At 44.9% G+C, this 23,822-nt stretch overlaps 1 protein-coding gene across 11 annotated transcripts in view; it reads right to left on the reverse strand.

Annotated features, from left to right (window-relative positions):
• Positions 1 to 449: 449 nt before the first annotated feature.
• The window catches only part of NPHP4 (nephrocystin 4), a 101,122-nt gene continuing 77,749 nt past the window's right edge, over positions 450 to 23,822 (reverse strand). For 10 of the 11 annotated variants that reach the window (XM_073316238.1, XM_073316232.1, XM_073316237.1 and 7 more), the window contains 12 exons: positions 17,474 to 17,602; positions 13,415 to 13,623; positions 12,999 to 13,225; positions 12,121 to 12,310; positions 10,570 to 10,656; positions 9,195 to 9,351; positions 8,906 to 8,991; positions 7,609 to 7,694; positions 7,156 to 7,327; positions 4,946 to 5,125; positions 1,705 to 1,848; positions 450 to 1,102 (listed from right to left, as the gene is read on the reverse strand). In XM_073316238.1, coding sequence (XP_073172339.1) covers positions 962 to 1,102; positions 1,705 to 1,848; positions 4,946 to 5,125; positions 7,156 to 7,327; positions 7,609 to 7,694; positions 8,906 to 8,991; positions 9,195 to 9,351; positions 10,570 to 10,656; positions 12,121 to 12,310; positions 12,999 to 13,225; positions 13,415 to 13,623; positions 17,474 to 17,602 — 1,808 coding nt within the window. In that variant the 3' untranslated portion in view covers positions 450 to 961. The remainder of the gene's footprint in view (positions 1,103 to 1,704; positions 1,849 to 4,945; positions 5,126 to 7,155; positions 7,328 to 7,608; positions 7,695 to 8,905; positions 8,992 to 9,194; positions 9,352 to 10,569; positions 10,657 to 12,120; positions 12,311 to 12,998; positions 13,226 to 13,414; positions 13,624 to 17,473; positions 17,603 to 23,822) is intronic. The other variant, XM_073316233.1, reaches the window with a different exon arrangement.

Here is a 23,822-nt window from a genome sequence, read left to right on the forward strand (position 1 = left end):
GATGCTGTGTGCTCATAGATTAAATGAAATTCCAGCGTCAGACAATTTTGACATCTCTAGTACTCACCTTTAGAAGAGATTATCTTCTGTCAATTCAAATAATGCACGCATTCTGAGCTGACTGAGTGATTTGAAATCACACACAGAACCTGCTGAGCCCTTCTAGCCTCCGGGACAGTTCATAGAAATGCAGGTGATGGGGTGGATTGTGGAGATCTTCTGATCTGTCACTTAAAGGGATTAGCGAGAGGAAGGACAACCCAGCTGCTTGCTCCAGCGTGCAATGGGGAGCTACTGGCAAACAAAAGCCTTGTAACAGAAAACTCTGTGCTGCACTCTTTGAGCTCTGTGCAACAATTTAGATGAACTAGAATGAGTAAAGTACCATAAAATTGTCGTCTTTGTGTACAAAATACAGTTCAAAAAACAAAATACTTAAAACAAACACATTCTGGAAATGCAGCTTTTTAAAATCTGTTAAAAAAGAATTTAAAAAATAAAAATCCAAACAAGCCCACGGCTCAGCAAAGGATAACAGAAATAGTGACAATCGTCTGGACTGTGGCATATGGTATAAATACATAGGGATTCATTTACCATTTTAAGTAGAACAAATATGGCTATGTTACATCATTGGCGGTCATGTTAATGTGCCAAGAATTCAGTCAGACAATAAATCATAGTGACTTGTCCATGGCTTGATTAAATAGAGGCAAACTGCAAACAGGAAGGAAACACATCCTGCCAGCATGTGGGCTAGGTTCACAGAGCAGCTCACTCGGTTTTCTGTCTGCAAACAAACATTGTCAAGGAAATTCAGAACCAGAAAATCTATGGAGGGAAAAGTCTCTAAAGCTGGTAACAACAGGACTATGTCGCTTGGTAGGTGGAGTAAGATAAAAGCTTTGACAGATGCTCCAGGAACACGTCATTCTACTGACCCGCAGGCAAAGCCTCCTCTTTATTGATAGGCAACCTTCACACAGAAAGTTTCTTCATTCTTGTCTTCATGGTCATTGATATAAATCAGAATCTCCTCCTGCCCGGTGCTCTGGCTTGGTGCAAACCGCAAGCCAATAGTGTACGTCTCCCCTCCTCCAATCTGCAAAAAGAGTGAGATGTCAGCACTAAACATCTCCGTTCTCCTTACACCAGCATGCCTTGCACTAGCATATGTGTGCATTTGGCACCAAGCTGCAGGAGGGCTCTGTCAGCTGACAAAGCAGGCATGGGAGACGTGCCCGACCGTAACACATAACGTGATTTCTACCTGGTCCCCGTGTCAGACATCCCAACCCACTGAGTTCACACAGCACCACCCTTCCCTAGCAAACGCTTACAGAGCACAAAAGAAGTCTAAAGTTTTCAAAACGCATGAAGCTTACTAATCTGTTTCCAGTCTCCCTGAGCAAATGGTGGAGTTTTGCTGTGAGTGGAACACGCATTCTAGGATTCAGGGTAAGAAGCAAATGATGGACCACAACAGACCACGACATGCAGAAAAACATTCTGGGAGTGATTTTCAAACGTGTTCACCTCCCAGAACTCCGGCTAGAGTCAACAGGAACAGCGTCTCTGAAAGTCAGCCATTGAGCATTGGAGAAAATCGTTAGCTTTGGAAAACCTTTGAGGATTGAAAACCAGAAAGATAGGCAGGCCTACTGCAAGGGTATCTGAGCTTCTCCCGCCACTCTGGTTTGCTACCTCAAAGGAATCCTCCTTGAACTGCAGCAGGTCAGCTCGGTTGGTATGCAGGAAGTACATCCTCCTGGAGGGATACGGGTTCGTGTATGTGATCCGCTTGTTGGAGCCTTTCCCTCCGCCGGCAGGGAGCATTATTTCAAATGCCTGTGGTTACATATAAGAAATCACAGTGTTGTCATTTCAGTACTGACACAGGCCAAGTCTGGAGTAAAAGCACAATGGTTTCCCACACGGTATAGTAAACACCCACAGGAAGCAGAGTAGCAACCGTGTTAGTCTGTATTCACAAAAAGAAAAAGGAGGACTTGTGGCACCTTAGAGACTAACAAATTTATCTGAGCATAAGCTTTCGTGAGCTACAGCTCACTTCATCGGATGCATTCAATGGAAAATACAGTGGGGAGATTTATATACATAGAGAACATGAAACAACGGGTGTTACCATACACACTGTAACGAGAGTGATCAGGTAAGGTGAGCTATTACCAGCAGGAGAGCGGGGGGGGGAAAAAACCTTTTGTAGTGATAATCAAGGTGGGCCATTTCCAGCAGTTGACAAGAACGTCTGAGAAACAGCTGGGGTGGGGGCGGGGGCAAGAGGGGAGGAATAAACATGGGGAAATAGTTTTACTTTGTGTAATGACCCATCCACTCCCAGTCTTTATTCAAGCCTAAGTTAATTGTATCCAGTTTGCAAATTAATTCCATATTCAGCAGTCTCTCGTTGGAGTCTGTTTTTGAAGTTTTTTTGTTGAAGAATTGCCACTTTTAGGTCTGCAATTGAGTGACCAAAGAGATTGAAGTGTTCTCCGACTGGTTTTTGATTTCCCTTTATTCTGGAGTCACTACCAAAATGTTCAGTAAATTTGCAGAGAGTGAAAACTACTATATAAGAATCCAGCAATGAGTTATTAGAACATGGAAGCGAAGTGATTATGACCCAATCGCAGATTCTGTTTAGGAAGAATCTATGTTATTCCATTTATGGAAGGAATAACAGCGGGGACTGAATGGCTCCTTCTGGATCTTCTAGTCCCTATGCTCGGCAGCAAGAACAGAAGACGTCTCTATCTATCATTCCAGTCCCAACTATCTATCTATTATCTATTCAAATCTCCTAGGACCATTTCATAGGAACAAGGGGCAGGTGGGTCCAAAGTACTCAAGGCTGGCCTGAATCTGCTCCCGCCGAAGCCAATGGTCGAACTCTCGTTAGGACAAGGCTCAGTGGTTTTGAAAATCCCTTTCAAAATGTTTTGACCAGAAACTTTAAGGGGTGTCTCCAGGCTACCACAGTCAGCCCCCTCTCTCCCGACCACACATCCCACGGCGATGGTGTCAGTTCTGGTTACAATGTCTCGTGTCTATTCATTAGAGGAATTTTTCTTCCTCAGTGGATCCTTTGTTAGGCTATTCCCAATGGGTGGGCCAGAGAGGGCCCCCTTAAATCCCACTTGAAACCCTTTACTGAAGGCTAAAGTGCTGCATAGGCCTTGCACTGGGGAAACTTTCACTCACTGTGAAAACATTAGTTCCCTCACCTCACCTGGCTTTCCTCTCAGCCCCCAGGAAGCATGGATTATGCTTAAATTTCTACCATCAGGGCAAAGTGGAGAAAGGGCTCTCCCCCGGCCTGAATTCTGCAGTGAGTCTTTTGTATATATGGGGTTATTCGCCTCAATGACAAAGGGACTCAGCTGGGATCATAGCCAGGCTCCTTCGCCAGCTAGCTAATTTATTTCCATCAGGACCGCCATGGTGCTAATTCCCATCACACGGCACACGGGAGTGGTTCTGGCGTTACGAGGGAAAGTGTAGCAGTGCTGTAATGTTGCGCTTAACTTCCCCCAGTGTAGAGTATTTCAGGGAAATGTTTAATAATGAACAATGGTTAAATGGGAAATCCAGTTTCCTGCTTTGGCCCGAAATCCCAGAGCAGACTGGAGTCAGCGCTACTAGGAAATACCCCTGCTGTGACGGACTTCGGGAACAGGGGCTCTATGGGTGGAGCTGCCTTCGAAACAGGGGCCGAACATGATTTTCTGATGGTTTTCAGTGGGATTGTTCACAGGCTGGAAGTTAAGCACATGCTTAAGTGCATCCTAGATCCAGGTCACAGTGCTCAGCACGATGTAACCCATACCGTACACCAGGTTCCCTCAAAATCCTCTACGATATATTCTGAATACAAGAGCTACCCACAACTGTTACCACAGACACGCATGCCACTATAGTCCTGATTCTGGAAAGCACTTAAACGTGTGCATAAAGTCCCGCCAACTTCAGGGGCAGTTCAGCACGAGCTTTCCTGAATGGGCATGGATTTGTGCTTCGGTGCTTTCCTGACCTGGGGCCTATATACACAAAATCGGGAGAAGCAGCAGTATTTATGTACAAAGGGAAAAACCACAAGTGCTTCCTCTGGTTATACCCAGGGCCATATCTAAAGCAGCTGTCCAGATATAGTAATATTGAGTTGTTATTATAATTCCGATGGCAATTTGATTGCATTTAGCATGTGAAGGCAATTACTTTGGGGCTAGTTGCTGTTAAAAATATTACTACTTTAAGGTGATTAACTCAAAGAACAAAGTGGTTTTGTCACTATCTGTCCCAAATGTTTAGAAATCAGTTTTATGATCCTATAATATATTCCTGGTGAAGGGAAGAGTCTTTCAAGTTTGAAGAGACTGCAAAGAAAGCAAAACACTGTCCAAAGAATAATAAAAAAATCAAAATGTTCTACACACATTCTGGAGTTGTAACAACACAGGACTCTAGTCTCGCCCTTTCCTGTACGATGAATGACTTGGAAGTTTCTCACACTCAATGTGAGGGACTGATTTCTGACCAGAAGTGGTGGCTAAAGGCTATGGTAATGGGTGACATAGAGATAGCTACAGACGGTAGTGACCCTTCCAGTAAAACTAGTCAGCTCACTTTGCACTCAGGGCAGTTCCATCTTTGGCAAATAAGATTCAACTAGCAGCTAACAACCCATGCGGTTGCACAAGTGTACCTGTAGAGTCAACGTGGCTGAGAACTTAAAAATTTGATGGTAACAGACCACGAATCCCAGTGATGACTGAACCTGGTGACATTCTAAACACAAAGAGCTCTCAGCCATGCTTGTAGCTGTTTCCATCTCTTCACACTGACTCAGGAGATATTCTAGGCTTTCGAGTGACACACAGACAGAGTGACCTGCCTGGAAGGTTGTTATAAGAGTGCACCCAGGTACCTTAGAAATGACAGGCTGTCGGCAGGAGACACACACCAGCCAGGACGAAACAAGCTGGTGGTACTCCACATCCACCAGATTGAGGTAAACAAATCTGCTGCCAGCTTTCCGAGGCCTCACACCGATATGCAGGTCCTGGACCCCGTTCGGAGGGAGAATAAACACACCTTTGGGATCCACCTGTAGAAAATGAGCAAAATGGAAACCGGCAGAAATGCTCACAATTTAGGGCAGCAACCAAGCCATTGGAACACAAACTCTACACGTGCAGATGAGGCCTCTCTGCCTCTCAGGAAAGACAATGAAAAGGTTTAATTAGAATCCCCAAATGATGCATCTCTCCGGTCCTGGAAATGAGGTCTCAATCTGGTACATTCCAGCTCAAAATGTTTTATATTAAAAATGCAAGAAAATCAGAATTGTCTGGATGAAAATGAAAGATGGTACCAGTGATGGTCAAAGTTATTGGCACTGTTAATATAACACGTTATTGGGATAGTCTCAGCATGAGAGACAGTGGAGGAGAAATTAACCCAAACTTTTACATGTGCCATGAAAAATCTTTTTAGAGGCACCAACATGGTGTCCTTTGATCAAGTCAGAAGGGAAGTTAATCTACTGTACCTTCTAGACTCCAGTCTGGAATATAAATTAGACACTGATCAAATGTCAAGAAATGTGTGTTTCTGAGAAGGAAATTAAAGCTGGCTGCATTAATAAACTAGGCTCTAACCTCATTGTAAAATCTGTCTGAGTTGCACATTCAGAGCCTGTCTGCAGAGGAACTTTGCTTAGCAGAATGAATTTCAATAACAAAATGGAGTTAGCAACATCTAGAGAGCTCATCTCAGCTAGAAATGTTAACCCTGCTACTGCCCTGTGGATGCCTGATGCAGGCTCAAAAAAATGCTACCAACAGAATGCAATACTTTAAGATATACTGGAAGCATTAGATGCCACGTGCAGAACAGATGGTCTCCGAATGTATTTGGTTTTGTTGAGTTATGTACGTTAATGTTACAGTCATCATTTTTCTTTTTACACACACTCGGCAAAGACAGTTCTGGCATTTTGTGTTTCACCTAAAAATTCTTGTCTGACAGCCCTATCGATATATCGACTACCAGAATACCGTCTGATTAGCTAGAAGGAAAGGGCAGGTTATTTGTATAGCTAGAACCTCCTACTTGAGGTGGAAAAAATACTTTGAAATATCAGAGTAACAGACACTTTCATTTTAGGTGCCAAACAGATTTATGAATCAGATAAAAGACCCATGTGACATTACACAGCAAACGGGGGGGGGGGGGGGGGTTTACTTTCCTGAGAGAGACCCCAGAGCCTTATCTGTTGGGGGAAATCTGGACTATGACTGTGGAACTTTTGTAATGGTTTGTGTACATGGGACTTTTGTAATAAATGAACCAAACAAGACCTATATTCACAGTAACAAAGACTGTTTGGATTGTTTTGGAGGACTCTGAAAGGGGAAATTGAGGCAGACCAGGCCATGGCCTGCCGCAGGAGGGTGCGTCAGGCAGGGGCTGCCTTCTCACACATGCTTCCCTGCAATGTATTACAGTTCTAATTACCACGCCGGCCAACTAGAGCCCAGCCCCTACGTCACGGGAAGTTAACACAGAATTCAAGATGTACAACTCCCAACCATAATTCAGGTCACTGCAATGAAAGCAGCCCATTGTGGTGACGGAGCTCGCTCTGGACGCTGTCAAGGGAATTCATCTCCATGTTCTGCCTCAGTGAGGACAACATTTAAACACTGATTTCTTTATTTCCTAATTCATGGAATGGTTTGTGTGTCTTTTATTATTCACATTTATAATTACGACTAAATGAATTCTAAAGAAATTATTAGTCTTCAGATAGTCTCATTAATTCAGATAATTTGTCTTCTGGGGTTTTGTACCAATGATCCTACACATGATGACTTTAATCAAAAGATAATTATAATGAAGACTTTATGGCAGTAAATTGTTCATAATTCCTAATGGGACTGGTTTCATATTGGAGGATTATTTTCACTGGGACTGTCAACATAAGTCCATTCATAATTATAATTGTGAAGGATTTCACTAATTTTCAACTCACTCCTAACTCCAGTCTCTTCCAAATGAAAAGTTTCTCTTTGTGGTGGGGAAGGAAGAGAGGAATTGGCAGCAAACACTTCTGAGTCCAATGGCAGAGCCTACCTTCAGCTCCTGTGTGTGGGAGGTATAAGCTCTCACTTTCCTGATCGTTTGGGTGCCCCTGAGAACCAAGGAAAGGCGGGTCAGCTGGCCAGTTATGCAGCTAACATCCACACGTTGCAGCGAGTGAAGGTAAAATTGCCAGATCTGAATGGGTGCAGCAAGCCAGGCATCCCTGGAGCAGAGAGAGAGAGGAGCTTGTTATGACTGTACTAAAGGGAAAGGTGACACTGAATCTTCAGAACCTTCTTAACATCTTCCACCCTAGTCCAGGTTTTGCAAACAGGCGTATTTCAAGAGAATCATACAGATCTTCTTCCAAATTTTTGCTTGTCAGAAAAATAAGTCACGCGCTGGAACCAGTGTACTAGGAATGTTCCATGTGCATTTCCTTATCTGCTCTGACAAGATTTCTGGAGAATTCTCTCTCTTCTACTTTTGGATTCTCTTACTTACGTGTAAATAGCAACAAAGAATTTTTTGATCTGTGGGCTTGGTCCTCCAGCTACTTTTAAGAACACATCCTGTGGCTCCCCAGGACCCTGAGTACAAAATCAGAAAGTGTCGTTAGTATAGTTAACCAAGAGATCAAACCAGCTAATGAGGACCCCAGGGGTTCCTTTTCCCTTTATTTTAACCCCCCACCACTCCACTTCCACAAGCAGAGGGCTCCAGAACCCAGCTAAACTACCCTATTATATTATTATACAGCTTGGCTTCTTCAAACATTTTTAATTACAAAAGAGGATACAAACGGCTCTCACATTCCGGGTCTGTTTCAGTAATTAGATTTTGCAGAATTTCCCTCAAGTTTTCTAACAAGCCATAATCCAATTACCATGCTAGCAGATTTCTGCAATGGCAATTAACAAGCACCTTCATTACCGTCCGCATTTATGTGTGAGTTTGTTTTTCATTTAAATCCCAACTGGCTGAAAATAAAATCCAGGAAACTTGGAATCAGAGCTAAAAATTACAACACAGAGCATATCATGAGCTGCTTTTCTATGCATCTCCCTCTGATGGCCTGATCAAAAGCCCATTGACAGTCAGTGAGAGCCTGTCATTAACCTCCGTGGGCTTTGGATCAGCCCCGAAAGCGTCTCAGTTATTGGATCAGGCCATCAGAGGGAGATGCAGGAGATCAAGCAACGCTTGTATGATGGAGAAATATCATCGCCTGAAAGGAAAGGGATCAGAAGTTAGATCGATCGATTTATTTATTTATCGATTGATCGAGTGGCCCTCCTCCCTGTAGTAACTGAGTCTTGAGTACTTGGATGCTGTCTTCGAATATGACACAAAGAGCAGCACCGCAATCCAGTTGAGGTTTTGTGGTCTATTCAATAAGGACTCATTTTTACTTCTTTCCTTATTGGAACCTCTGATTTCCAAATAATTTATCTGTGGCACCTAGCTGGAGAGCTGGTGTTTCCATAGGTGGCAGTTTCCACCAGCATTTCAAATCTGGCCTTTCTTCACAACAACAATGCAATGCAGCATAACAAATTATGGTTTATATTGTGGTATTAAACCCACAAATATGATGGAAGCAGGCTAGAGAAGTTCTGTTCCTTTTTAACAGGGGAGTGAGGCAGTCACAACCTAGTAACACCCAATATTCTATCATTACAGATCAATGAACCATTGGTGCATGGTATCTTTGCTTTAGATAAAGCGATCGATAGAAAAGAGATGGTGAACATAGAGGATAGACTCCATTGGATTGCCGCTTGATTTGTGTAAGTAGTACCATTTTTTTTGTTTCGCAAATGATGTTGGGGTCACTGCAGCGGACGTACATCTCCGGTTCCCCACCTGGCATTCCTGCTGGGGCACCTGGGGAAAAAAGCATAAGATGACCACTCTCCCTGCTGTTAGGCATAGGCCCATCTCCTGCCCTCGTTATCAGGAAGGCCTGAAAAATGGCAAATCTCTAAGTATGTATCTCTTTAAAACCTACAGCCCTGCAAAACAAAACATGGAAACACAAGCAGACACAATATTTGCATGCCAGTTCTCAGCTGAATGCAGACAGTTACCTGGCAAGGTGTACCATGGAGGTAACCGTATGGACTTCTTCAGGAAGGTGAGCTCCGGATGATAGAATCGGAATGTCTGATCCACCACGTGGGGCTGAGGCTCCACATTAACACTGAGAATTGCAATGGGTTTGTCACCACTTGCCTTAAAGGAGATCTGTGCAAAACAAAAAATAATAATGAATTCGTTGAGAGAGAAAGTAAAGAGACCATCAATAAATACTACAGCAGGGGTCGGCAACCTTCCGCATGCAGCCCATCAGGGTAATCTGCTGGAGGGCGGCGAGACATTTTGTGTACGTTGACCATCCGCAGGCATGGCCGCTCGCAGCTCCCAGTGGCCACGGTTCGCCCTTCCCAGCCAATGGGAGCTGCGGGAAGCTGTGGCCAGCATGTCCCCGAGGCCCACATGACTTCCCGCAGCTTCCATTGGCCGGGAAGGGTGAACCGCGGCCACTGGGAGCTGCGGGGGGCCGTGCCTGTCGACAGTCAATGTAAACAAAATCTTTCGCGGCCCGCCAGCAGATTACCCTGACGAGCCGCATGCCAGTGGTTGCCGACCCCTGTGCTACAGCAAGAAAAAATAGCACCTCTGGCTTTCATTCCGACTGATAGTGGGAACAAAATCAATTCTCAATCTGTTTACAGCTCTGAAGTAGTTACCACCAAATAGCAGGGGACCTAGGATGCTATAAAGAGAACTCAATTTAAATAAATATGTGATGGTAAAATCATAGAATATCATAGAATATCAGGGTTGGAAGGGACCCCAGAAGGTCATCTAGTCCAACCCCCAAATCTAGAACTGTGAATGGAATCTCCAGGGCATTGAAACCATGCATTTTCAGGGGAGTAGCTTTAAAGCAATATTTGATAGAGGAATTAAAAACCAAGCACAGGATGGTGACAGAGAGGTCAATAGATATGTTTGCAAACAAAATCCTTTCAAAAACAATGCTGACCATGGCTGTAAAGTCATTGTATTCTTCTCTTTTCATAACAAAACCTGTATGAGAAGCCACACAGACATGACTGGGTTCTAAATAGCCATGCTCACTAAATACATACAAACACATAAAGCCTAGTTATCTATACCCTACCGTACTGGTTTGTGGTGGCATTTACAACAGAGAACACGGTGAACATCAGCAGACAGCTCACAACGCATTTAAAGGGATACTACCCTATTTCTATACACTACAATAGACATCCAATGAAATTCAGAAAAGTTTATTTCCTGATCATTAAAAACCTTATGGCCTGCCATAAATGGGCAGTTAAAAGGAATTATATATGTGTAGGCTTAATCTTTGTCATAGGGTTTTGATCATTTGCAATTCACCTAAATGACAGCACTACTTTTTGCCTCTGTTACCTTGATGCGTTTTGTCAGCATGGCACTGGACTTCCAGGGTGGTGCAGCTTCTGTGCCTTTATTGAACCTCAGCTCAGCAGGGCCCTGCTAAAAATTAAGTAGTAGTAATCATGCAAAGCAGCAGTGCACATCATGTCATGAATGCATTCTTTGGAATTTTCACCACTGTTTTGATCTAAATCTATAATGTTTAAGAAACCGTATCACAGTGAAAACTAGTAAGGGTAAAATTCTCCTCCCAGAGCCTCCAGCTGTCCCTCTCCTTGTGATCAGCTGCTCTTTGCATACACCAATCAATGACAGCTCCCTGCATGTTGGGAGAGCAGGGTTTCAGAGCAGAGATCCCCTACGCAGATAACGTTGTCCTGCAAAACACAAAGTGCTCTGCTCTAGAAGAGCTCTCCCTTGCACCTGGGAATTCAGGTACTAACTTTAAAACACCATGAATTGCAAATTTCTTGTTGCTATTGGCCTCTTTGCAGTGTTGTTGAGGAAGTGAGAGTTGCTTTTCTATATTTCTGCATGTTCTTGTCATTGGTGGCTTTGCTAAAATCTGTGAACATCAGTAAAATAGTGCAATGCATTGCAGACAGCATCAAGAGCCTGTTGTCCTCTGAACCTTCTCTTCTGTCCCACTGCTGAGAGTTAGAGGAGCACTCTAGGATTACATAGCTGGCTTGTACCTCGGCCTAACCACTCTGAATTCTACAAGCACCCAGCAGCTTTGCCTCCCCTATTCATTTATTCCGTGGAATTGAGCTAAAAAGGGAATAAAAGGGAACAATTTGGATACAATCTCATTTTAAAAGCCAGTTTTATGCTTCTAAAGAACAGACTAAGGGTCGCATTCATCCCACTGATGGAGTTACAATTTGGCCCTAAATCTTAACACATCAAGAACTGAGAAGCACAGGCGGACGTAAGCCAGTTGCAAAGGTAGAGGGGATTGTTCCCCCTGAAGCTAGAGCCCTGTCTTTAAAATGTAAGGCCTCTCTGTTTTAATCCTCATGTGAGCCTCACAAACACTGTGAGTTTGTTTGCTATTATTATTCAACCACAACAGGTGGACAAGCCACTTTGGCCTCAAAGGCTGAGTCCCTTCTTATTTTTTCCAGTTTTGTGTGCTTTTTGTTTCCTGGTTCTGCTGGGGCCAGAAGAGAGAAGATTACAGAAGAGCCTCTTCCTGACATTTCTGACGTCTCCCAAAGACATTCAGCCATTGCTCCTTGGCAACAAAGACCTGATATTTTTAGGCCCTCCCTTATGAGCTAAGTCATATTTCTGTAAATTTATTGGTGTGATACCAGACAGCAGGAACAGAAGAAAAGAAATGCTATAGAAAGCAATATAAAGAACAGCTGATGTTAAGTGATGTGGCATACTACCCATCACCTGCTAGAAATAGCATTGGTTATAAGATGGGCACAGAAGTTTATACAGTTAGCATCATGTTTAATTCTAGATAATGATGGTAGGCAAATGGACCCTTTCCTCATTGTTTTATTTGTCCTATGTCATAATATAGCAGAAGTGATAGGGTGATATGTGTACCTGCATCATGACAGCGTGGTCTATAGAGAAGGTCTGGTATTTAAATGGAATGTGAATGGTCTCTTTGGGGCGCAGGTAGACCTGAGGCATGAGGTTGTCCTGAAGATGGAACATGTCCTCTTCTACTGGAGTAGTCACTGTTTGGGTCAGCTCTTTGAAGTGTCTCCACTCCCTACTGTCCACAATAACACTGTGGAAAAAAATCAAAGGCAGAGTTACTTTGGGGACAGAACATCCCAGGAGCTGGGGTTCCCCTGATCCCAAAATGAGGCTGTGAGTTATACCTAAACCTCAGTGTGCGGGTTTGTGGGGGGGGGTTGGAAAAAAGACAGTTGCTGGAATGTGCAGGCACATATTAAATGGAAAGAAAAGTCCAAAATCAACCACACCTTTGGTTTGGGAAACAAAGACCTCTCCTCTCCTCGCCCCCAGTACACCCGCCCCTCCCCGAACACTTCACAGTGAGGCATTTACTCACTAAATTCACTAAACTAATTAGTGAATTACTGATGGTGGTTGTATTGGTCACAGCTAGCGGCAGGATAACTAGGGTAGATTTGACCTAGTGTGGCAACTCCTTTGTGCTTAGCTTCTCGGTAGCTTGCGTTCTCCCATCCCTTTGGATAGTGATACAGGACGTGGGAAGAAAACAAAAGAGAAGTGAAATCTCTGAATGGGGGGAGCAGATCATTGGTATATGATGGAGTCCTCATCATAGACTAACCCCCCCCACGTTTCCCAATAAAGCCTGAAAAGCAACAAGTTCGATCCCAAAGACGCCTCTTGTCTCACGTTTCCATAAGTGCCTCTTTGCTCTGGGCTGGCTTTCCAAGTGTAACGTGCAGAATTTTGGAGGGGAGAAGGCCTTTGGCTCCTACCTCAGCTCAGGGTGGTCGATCTCAATCGTCACTGTGTGCTGGACGTTGTATGGGTTTCTCAGGGCAAACTCAAAGAACTCTGCGGTGCCCAGCGTGGCATAGAGCGTGTAGTTGGTGGTGATGGCCTGACTCAGCATGCTGGAGATGCTCTCGGCCTTGATGCGCTCCCGGTAGGCATCAATAATCTGCAGGTCCCTGGAGTGCTGGATGCGCTCCTCACGCCGGCCCTATCGAAGAAGAGACGCACTATGACTAACAGACTGATGTGGGCCCCTCCCCTGTGTGTCTGAGGATTCATCCGAAGGAATCCGCCCCCAAACCCTGACATGAGAGATGCTACAAGGTGTTTTGTCAGGCCTAGCTCCCGATTGCTCTCTGGTCCCAAGATCGTTTCGACAGCGCTCTGTGCTCCTCACCATGAGGCTTGCTCTCCTCCCGCTGACATCCTCCTGGGCTTCGAGCTGTCGCACCATCATCATCCTCTCCAGCTTCCGCCTGCGGCTGGCGCTGGCCTCGCGGCTGGCGTGCTGGAAGGCCGTGCTCACTTCCTGCAGGCGGCTGAACAGCATGGCAGCCAGCTCGCTGTCCACGTCCGCCAGCTTCTGGGCTTGGGACACGTTCTTAGCTGGGTGCAAAGGAAACAAGCGTCAGAGTCTGGGGCTGAGCGAGTCGGGGGTGGACCCCACGGGGAGCAGTGCAGTAGACCGCTGAGACAGGGAGACGGATGGATGACCTGGGCAAACAGAGGGATATGCTGACTTGAGTTGCCTCAAGCACGCAGGTGTTTGAAGCCGCCTAGATCGGCAAGCAAATGAAGAGGCAACCACCAGGAAGGGGAGCTGAGGAACAGCCACTTTGCGGTCCAGACTGCTCTTTCCTTGACCAAGCCTCAGTCTGGCCTAAGGGGCCAGTAAAAGCTGAGTAGTCCCAGTAGAAGCCTGGGTAGTAGGTGGAATTGATACCAAGATCCCTCTCCCAGGGTTTGGCACCGAAATCGGCCATGAAAGCAACACACCCAGGGCTGTCAGGCAGTTTTTTACATTACACAATTTCTGAAGCTTTCCACAGACAGCCGACAAGTCACATCTCTCCTATATGTGCAGCCATCGTGCCAGATCTGAGTGACACATTGCGCTATATTAATTCTCTCTGGCCTGGGGATCCCAACAAAAGTTCCTCTCAGTAGTGACAACGTAACTACGAGGCCTGGATTAAATGCAGAATAAACAACAAGCATGTGTGATTTACGGGACTCTGACAATCGCCAGAATATCCAGATGAACCTAAACAATCTCAAGCCACCAAACGTTCCAGAAGGGAATTCTGTTCCTCTCCCTGAGTTCAAAACCGGCCTGTTTCCTGCTGTACACTATGCACACATCTACGTTTTTATTAAAATGTTCTTTCACTCCTCTCTCTCTCTCTCATTTCTCCACAAAATTGCCGCTGGAGCAGCTCCCAATTGAAGTGCCAGCCAAATATTTAATATGTGAAATACAATCCACTACCAAGCACTTGATGCATGGGATTAAACTCTCTACATGACGTGTAACTCCACACAGAGGCTGTTTGAGTCTTGGTGCATTACATTTTCTTAAAAAATTGGTAAACAAGGGTTATTTGCAAATTACCCACCTGAATTTAATTTTAAATCTATTTAATTGTTTCCCAGACACGGCAAATTGGGTTAGACATCTTGAGCCAAAATGCTCGTATTTTAGCAATAGTCATATTTCAGCAAGTGTCCACAATGTTTAACCTTATGGGCCATGTTAAAAAATTAATGAGAAAGGAGGATGCCTGGCTGGAAAAGCCTGTCTCAGTAGGGGAACTTCTGCAATTTAAAAGCTGAATGTTCTGATATCAAAACCATTCCATGGAGGGTGCATTCATCCAATTCACTCTGCCACATGAGGCCAGCGCACACAGCTCAGCACATAGAGCACTCCACCTGGGACTGTGACACCCAGCCAGGCATTTACATTTCCCATATCTCTGTGCTTCCGAACTCCTGCTGAATTAGAAGCAGGTGTGCTGTGGGAGAGAGGATTCAGACCAGATTTCTGACCCACAAGGGAGAAGTGGAAATCTTGTGCGGGAGCACATTTTTGAGGGATTTCCAGGTCAGCGAATTTGGATCAAAATCTAAACCTTTGACTTTTCTCTGAACTGAACCTTATGAGGTTCTCTGGTGAAAACACACACACACACACACACACACACACGCATATACACGCTCTCTGAGACAGTCAACTGCCTCTGATTCATACCATCAAAATGTGAGCTAGCTCAACTACCAGATGCGGGCTTGATGCAAGAATTCCTGTGCTTTGCAGGAGATCAGACTAGGAGATCATAATGGTCCCTTCTGGCTTTAAAATCTCAGATTCTTCTTCTTCCTGTATTACCTTTTTTAACACTTTGTGCAAAATGTCTAATTCAGTACTTCACATACCTCGTCATAGAATCATAGAAATGTAGGACTTGGATAAGTCATCTAGTCTAGTCCCCTGCACTGAGGCTGGACTGAGTATCATCTAGACCATCCCTGGTAGGTGTTTGTCTCACCTGTCCTGAAAAACCTCCAATGACAGAGATGCCATTAGCTCCCTAGGGAATTTGTTCCCGTGCTTAACTACCATGACAGTTGAAAAGATTTTTCCCTACATCTCTGTTGCTAAAATTTAAGCCCATTACTTCTTGTCCTGTCCTCGGTGGTTAAGGAGAACAATTTATTATTCACACTTTATAACAACATTTCATGTACTTGAATACTGTTATCATGTCCCCCCTTAGTCTTCCCTTCTCCAGACTAAATAAAGCCATTTTTTTCAGTCTTTGCTCATTGGTCAGACGCTCTAGACCTTTAGTCAGTTTTGTTGCTCTCCTCCAGACTTTCTCCAATTTGTCCACATCTTTCCTGCAGTGAAAACGCCCAGGCTGGGAATACAACAGTTGTAGAAATAGCTCACACATTAGCTTAGACATAGGGCACATCGGGACAACCTGTCCTGTTGACACTCATCAGAAAGTCCATTAAAAGCATATATAGATGCATAACAGTATTTCTGTACCCCCCATCTCCCCTGGAAATTCTGCGTATGGGCAGCTCTCTTTCATTTCACACACCATCTGGAGCTCCTTTGGGAACAGGTGCTTAATTTGATAAAATATTTCAACGACTCTTACTCAAGAAATATACCCAATTCCAGCTGCACAAACGCATCACGGATAGCACAGGGTAGAGAAAGTATCTGTGTGTGTCTGTGCTCTTGTGCACTCACATCTCAGCACAGATGTGTGTTTAGTGAGCTGAGGAGGAGAATGTGGAAGATTAATGTCTCTCTCTAAGAGCCTGATTCTCATTTACACGATGGCGCAGACTCACTGATGCTGCGAGAGCAGTGTCAAGGGGCCTGAATGTAAACGACAAGCAGGCCCGACGTGTTTGAAAGACGTTACATGCCAGGCACAAAGGCAGGGCTGGGTGAACTGCATGTTAAGCTCATCTGTACCTGGACATAATAAGGGATTCCCATTTGCTGAATGCAACATACACCCCTTCATGGGAAGGAGTTAAATTTGGGTCCAAGACTCTTTGTCCAGGCCTACGTAAAGGCAAGCAGGCCTCAAAACTTCAATAATTACTTAAAGGAATATAATTTTCAACTTGAGCCCTCCCATCTCTAACTACATGGGCTATTGCTGCTCTCTGATGTAGGGGAGTTTAAATCACCGCAAGGCTGAAAATCAGCAGCCATCCCTCACCCTCAGCAGCTGCAGACTAACTGGACCGTAAATTCTACTCACAGGACCCAGCTTCGCAGGCTCAGAGCTGCAGAGTAGAGCCGGATTTTCACAGAGCCAACCTCAGCAAACACTTCGAGTCAATGATTCACAGGCCCCAGTTTCTCACCTCTTCAGATAGCCAGGTGAGACCCATACAAGTGTTTTTCTGACAACAGCTTCATTTCGAGCAGACAAGCAAGGGGAGAGGCTTCTCCCTTTGCTAAAGAATGGACTCATGATGCCGCAGTGCCTGAGCAGCTAAGGATTTACCTCCTGGACCCAACTGTATCTGGGAACTGGAACGAATCGGGTGAAAAGCATCCCCTAATATTGGCTGATGAGAGAGTTCAGCAGAATCCGATTGTAGCTCAGCCTCTCAGTGGATGTTTGTCGGCACCGGCTGAGCAAACATCAGGTTCTGAACATTCACAGCCCAGGGGAACTATTTAGGCAGCAGCCGTACGGGTAGATAGTTTGGGGAACAAAATCCTCAGCAGATGGACCACTTCATGCTGATAGAACATATGCTTGTAACATGCTATTGTGGGAGAAAGAGGAAACACCGAGTCCAGGGACCCGGTGCACACGGCACTTGTGTCTTTGAGCAATTGTCGCCTTTGGTAATTTTAATAGCGCACAGGAGAAAAACTATTGCCAGACAATAGCTAGGAGCCGGCGGGACCTACCCCCAGGAGTATTGAGAGAGAACAGGCTGCCTCCGTGGAAGCTGCTGGTCCCATCATGCGAAGAGACAATGCGAGAGCGCGGGGGTGGCAAGGAGTTTGATTTCTTCAGCCTCTGCTCACATAGGTGACCTGCAACAGAAACACAGAGCTGGTGAAGGTCGGGCAGGTAGGCCTCAGCCACGCCCAGAAAAAAAGCCCTTTGCTATGGGGATCTGCCTCACTAGTATGGAGTTGGAATGACCCCAGCCCAACAATGATCCCCATCCGCGACAGGAGAGAGGCGCTTCTTAAGTTGGACCCTAAAGGTAGCATTTTCTGAAATGCTCTGTTGGCCTAACTTTGCTTCCATTAAAGCCAATGGGAGTGTTCACCATGGCTGCAATATTCACAATAGTACCTAGCACTTATCTAGAACTCAACAGCAGTAGATCTGAAAGCACTTTACAAAGAAGGGAAGGATCATTCTCCCCATTCTACAGATGGGGAAACTGAGGCACAGAAAGGTTAAAGTGACTTGCTGATGGTCACCCAGTATGCCAGTGGTAGAGTTGGGAATAGAACCCCGGTCTCCTCATCCTGTGCCCTGGCCACTAAGCCACTGAGCACCCACAAGAAGACCTTTGTTTTTAATAACAGTTCAGTGCTCAAGAAGGTGCCAGATGGATATCCCTGGATCCCAATGCCTTCTGTTTATCTCCAGCAGAGACAGCAGCATTGCAAGGTTCACCCACACACAGGGTTAATGTGCTTCAGCCCTGCCCTGGAGGGGCCACCTCTTGGAGCCAGGAGAGTTCTGTCTGCACGGTCCACACTCTATCCGTATTGCCAGTTCGTGTCAGTAGGGACAATGGAGCCTGACTGAGACCACTCTCTCATTTCACAGTCCACCAACAGATGGCATTTATTATAATACAGCACATTGTTCCTCCCATGGGCACCTGCTGCCAGTTGCTTCATGTCACTGCAGGACACGGATACCAGATCACAACATGCAGTAAAAAAAATTCCCTGCTGCTATCAACTGGAAAAATTTCAGTGAAATCAAGAATTTGGCCCAATGTATTTAACTTCTATCACAATGATAGCCCAAAACTAACCAGTTCTCTGGCAAGAGAATAAGAGCAACCACTTTTAAAAAGTAATTGTTCTAGCTAATTCCATTTCTCAAAGTTCTGTGTTTAAAGTTCACTTTCCCTTCTCGTGCTAGGTATTTTTCTTTTCCCTTTGTCAACTCTTGACAAACTTCAGGCTGGTTCCTTTCACAGAACCAGAACAAATAATCATACGAATAAATCGACATCCCCCAGAGCAATGTTAATAAACTCTCCATCTGCACCAAGACACGTGACTGAGCCCAGAGAGAGCTGTGTTTACAGCCCGGCACCTGGCAGTTATGGGATAGGATATTACACATATTGATCTAGCACCCCGACCTGAGCAGGTAGCCCATATAATTTAAATGCAGACACTTCAGGGCTTCCCCTTGTCAGAACGAATTTGTACTCATTTTCCTGTGGTATCTGAGCAGAACACAGCATATGCTTTATGACCCTGAAACATAATAGTGGATTTCTGCAGTCATTTAAGAGGACTCTGGTTCATTTATTACTATTAATCATGTTGATTACAGTAGTGCCTAATGACCAACGAAGAGTAGGGCCGACTGTGTTAGGTGCTGTACAAAAACAGAGTAGCCAACAGTCCTGCCTCGAACCGCTGACAATCGAAATAAAGAAGACGGATGCAGGGTGGGGGAGGGGGAGAACAGAACAGCAGAATGAACTATGAGATGGCTGCAGACAGTCTGGAGGTGCCCCAGTTGAGTTAAGTAGTTAGGAGGTGATCAGCTGAATGGTAAGGAAAGGGAAGGGAGCTGGGACTTTAAGAGGGGTGAGTGGGGCAGGCTTGGGGAGAAGAGAGAGGGATAGGCAGGTGTGGAGTGGAAGCAACACTGGGGAAGGGGACTGGGGAAGGTTGGAGCAAACAGACAATCAACACAGGGCACAGTAGGTCCGACAGAGCTGTAGGAAGTCCCCTGAATGGCTCCGGCTGCTTCTGCAGCTGCTCTGACCAACTGGAGCCTCTCTCTGCACCTTGGGTACTTCCTTACACATCAGGCTGCAAACTGGGACAGCGTCACGGACTATCCAAAACATCTTCCTTCTAACCCAGGGAAGGGTATCCAAGGAGGTACTGTTAGGCGCTTTACAGATGAATATCTTTGATTCTTAGTCTACAGGAGCCATCACAGAACCTCACTACAGCCACTGCGAAACCTGCACTCTCTACTGGTGTAATGAAGTTCAGATTTAAGGAGTTGAGGCATCATGTATCTACAGAAAGAGATTTGCTTCCCCAAACCCACACTCTGCTGCATTTTAAAGTCAATTTGCCCACGACTGAAGTAGACAGACATATTTCTTCTGATTTTGTAACAGCCTCTCATAGAATCATAGTCTTTAAGGTCAGAAAGGACCATTATGATCGTCTAGTCTGACCTCCTGCACAACGCAGGCCATGGAATCTCACCCACCCACTCCTGTAACAAACCCCTAACTTATGTCTGAGCTATTGAAGTCCTCAAATCGTGGTTTAAAGACTCTCATGAACTTTGCCAAAGTTTTTCAGGTTTCAAAAGCACCACTGAAAAACGAACGTTTCCGCCTGCTAAACCTTTTATCACTCCAGCTTGCTTCTCAGATGAAGTAAAGGCAATCTGGAATTTGTGAATGTTGTTATGAGGAATAGAAATTATCAGATGAACTGATTGGCTGACAAGACTTGCACTGATAGGCCAAAAACAACACTAAACATTTTGGTAAGACAAGGTCAAGTCTGGGAGACTTAAAACATGGTCTTGCTTTCTGAGTGAAATTTGCACTCCCCAGTGGTTGCCACTGTAGAAAATACATACTGTGGCCATGCCAACATGGCCACAAGAAAATGTGCCTGTTAGAGAAAAGTTCTATAGATTTTAATAGCAAATGATAACTTTTCTCTTGGTCTTTTGGACCTGGCTATGCATTTAATAGAAAATTAGATCCCTGCTATAGAATTCTGCAGGATGGTTTAAAAAGAAGTCAGCAGTAACAAATAGATTCATGTCCCTGTTACATTTTATAGATTTTAGGGTGACTGCTGTAGGACCCTGTTAGTTTCATCACGATTACATTTTTAGGATCTTTCCCATTAGGGACAGGATAACTGTTCCCATTAACTAATGGTTTAGACATTGTGTTGGATTTTTACTATGGGTCTTTGCAGTATGTAAGTGACATATTTTCTTTATTGCTACCACTGAAAATACATATCTTAACAGAGACAATAGCTGTCCAGAGTCCCTGGAGCTAGGGTGAGGGGCTTTCATTACCCACAAGAAGCCCAAATACTCCCTGGCATTTGCTTGTATCACTGGCAAAGTTTATTATTCCAATGTCTCTTCCTTCCACATACTAGCTATTATATCAAGTGAAGAAAGACTAGCCCTAACACTGATCTGTTTACTGTCTTGTCACCTCTCTATGCTGTTGTAATTACATCCATATATAGGCTATCTCAGACTGCACAGGATGAAGCTGTAAAGTTGTCTGTGGATTCACCTAACCGACAAATGCACTCTGTCCTTCAGATAAAAGCTCCATAACTGTGGAGAATTTGGGAGACATTTGGCTGCAGCACCTGACATTGTTTTTCAATATTTAGGGCTGGATTCCAGCGGGCCCTGTACAAGTGTCTAGGGGTGGGCCCGAAGTGCATTCTCCTCCCCACGCCCCTGAGCCTGGGCACACCCTTTCTGGGGAGCAGAGGAATTGCACCCAGCTGGGGCAGCTCCAAAGCGATGGGGTGAAGACCGGACCATGCCAGAGCCCCCCAACATGCAGAGAAAGTGCACCCTGCATGCTTGCAAGAGATGGCAGAGCTGCTGATTCAGGGCATGCCTCCCCACTGCAAGCTGGGAAGAATCCTGGCACAACGAAGAGCCAAGTGTTAAAACTGCACAACCCTTAACATTTGAGCTGTGATGTCATCTGCGATGAGACCATCCACCTTAGAGTTTGTTAGGAGGGTCTTCTGTAAACACAGGGGGTGACGTATGGTTGCAGTGTGTGATTAGCTGTCAGAAGACAGGATACCAGCTAAATGGACCATTGGTCTGACCCAGTCTGGCCGTTTTGATGTCTTAGGACCTACAAAATATAGGTATTAAGGTGACTGGCACGATGCAAAATACAACAGCTAGATACAGCTTTGGAATGGAAGGACATTCTGGCAGTTATATGTGTACCCTTTTTTCATGTGTACAACTCCTGCAAATGCGCCGTTAGCAGAAGCAGCTCAAGCTGTTTAGGCAGCTGAGAATATTAACCCGGACAGTGAGAACATTAACATTAACCACCAGGGCACGCGCCCCGAAGCTCTCACAATGTTACGGACAGTGTCAGTGCAACTCTGCCTCAGCCAGCTCTGCTGAGAACGCTGCCCCTGGGCTTACAGGAGTTCACACGTTCTCCCAGTGGAAACCTGCAACCCTATGGAGCTCGTCTCTGAGAGGTATTTAAAATTACCTTGCTGATCATTTCTACCGCACCAAAAATCAGAAAAATATCATGCTATAAAGATGCCATTTAACTCCATTCACAGCTAATCCCTCCTAGCACTTCAGTGTGAATGGCAAGGGGAGGATTAGCCAGAAGCTTCTTTTCCTGCAGCTTAAAGGGTTACGGTCACTTAAAAAAAAAAATCACTTTGATGGAAAATGTTACGAGTAACAGCCAAGATTACTGAAACTGAAGGAGATTTAAGACCTCTTTTCCAGTCTGTTTACTGTGCACATGACAGCACTTCCTGCTCAGTCAGTATTGCTGAGGCTCCTGGATGGTCAGTTTCCCCGTATTGTTTGTGTGGGTCTTTCACACAGCAACCAGGGGGAAGAGCATTTTAAAAAAACAGGAAAATGAGAAAATTGGCAATGGGAGCCGGGGTAGGGGCAGTATCTGAAATTGCTTTGAACTCACTTTCTGAAACGGATTAGATTTCAAACGGACGATGTAGTACGGAGCAGAAATGGGTGTAGCAGGCAAAGACTGGAATGCAAATGCCCTTATTTGGCTACGTTTAGCCCCATTTCTCTGCCCCTCAACGCCATCCAGTTTACACAACGGGCCTGCTGTTCAACGCTTCGAGCCCCAGTATTATGAGGGATTTTAAAAACCAGACTAATATTATTTTGAAATCAAACACAATTTGCCAGAGAAATCAGAGTGACGGCTGTACTGATATAGTACGGTGGGTGTTTCGTTGTTGTTTTGCTAGTATTTGTCCTTTCTTAATCAGTTGCCTTTGCTGGGTTTGCACTGAACTGTTCTCTGGGTTATGAATCTCGGACTCTCCTTCCTCAGAGCTTATCACACTCTTGCAGGCAAAGTGTGAAAATGACAATTTAAGAGATCATATAATGGAGCTAATCTTTCTTCTGAAGATAAGATTTTAAAACCTGGAGTCACTGCACGTTTATAAGATGGTGAATTAAATATATATAAAAAGTACCTAATAAATTCTAGGAAACAGTGTTCTTACAAGTTTGGTTTTCTTATAGGTACAGCTTTGTGCATCTTGTCTGTTTCTCCCATGTTTCGGAGTTATTTTGCTAGCACCTAATTGAGTGTCGCTGTTTCCATATTGTCTGTTTCAAAGCTGCCTTAGCTTGTACATTTGTAAACAAGCAGGCAGAAAACTCAAAACAGAACTAATGAGCTGTGCATTTCCTCCTCTTTCTGAAGCCTGGTGTTATTACTTATTGTAGGCGGAGGGTGGGTACAGGATAATCGGAGACGGGCATTTAGAACCTGTTGATTTTTCTCAAGCAACTGAAAAATCTCTGAACAGCCCAAGCCCAGAGCTCTGCTGGGTCTCAAGAAAGCATTTTCTTCCCTCAGATGCACAGGAACCTGTAGGTCCAGATCCATCGCTCCAATGGCATCATGGGGGTGCTTTTCATTTTGCCAGCATGAAACAATTTTGGGAATACTGTGAAGAGTTACAGCCATCTTTAGTGCAGAACCCACTGGTGGCAGTGGGCAGAGGCAGTTCTGATGCAGCGTAGCCTTGATGTGACTCTCACAGGCTTCCAAAGAAGGGAGAGAGCAGTCTGCCCTCGGGGACAGAAACAGGTGCAGAGGGATGGCTGATTGAGGGCGTTACAAAAGGCACTCACAGAAGCATTGAAATTAGACAAACTTCTAGCACCACCATCAAATTATCCCCAGCTCCCATTTCATGGCTGGTGAACAAACACAACGCAACTCAGAAATGCTGAGAGTCGGCTAATGGAAACTCTGGACACCCAATC

The sequence above is a fragment of the Lepidochelys kempii genome, chromosome 18, assembly GCF_965140285.1.
Source record: "Lepidochelys kempii isolate rLepKem1 chromosome 18, rLepKem1.hap1, whole genome shotgun sequence".
Taxonomy (NCBI): Eukaryota; Metazoa; Chordata; order Testudines; family Cheloniidae; genus Lepidochelys; species Lepidochelys kempii.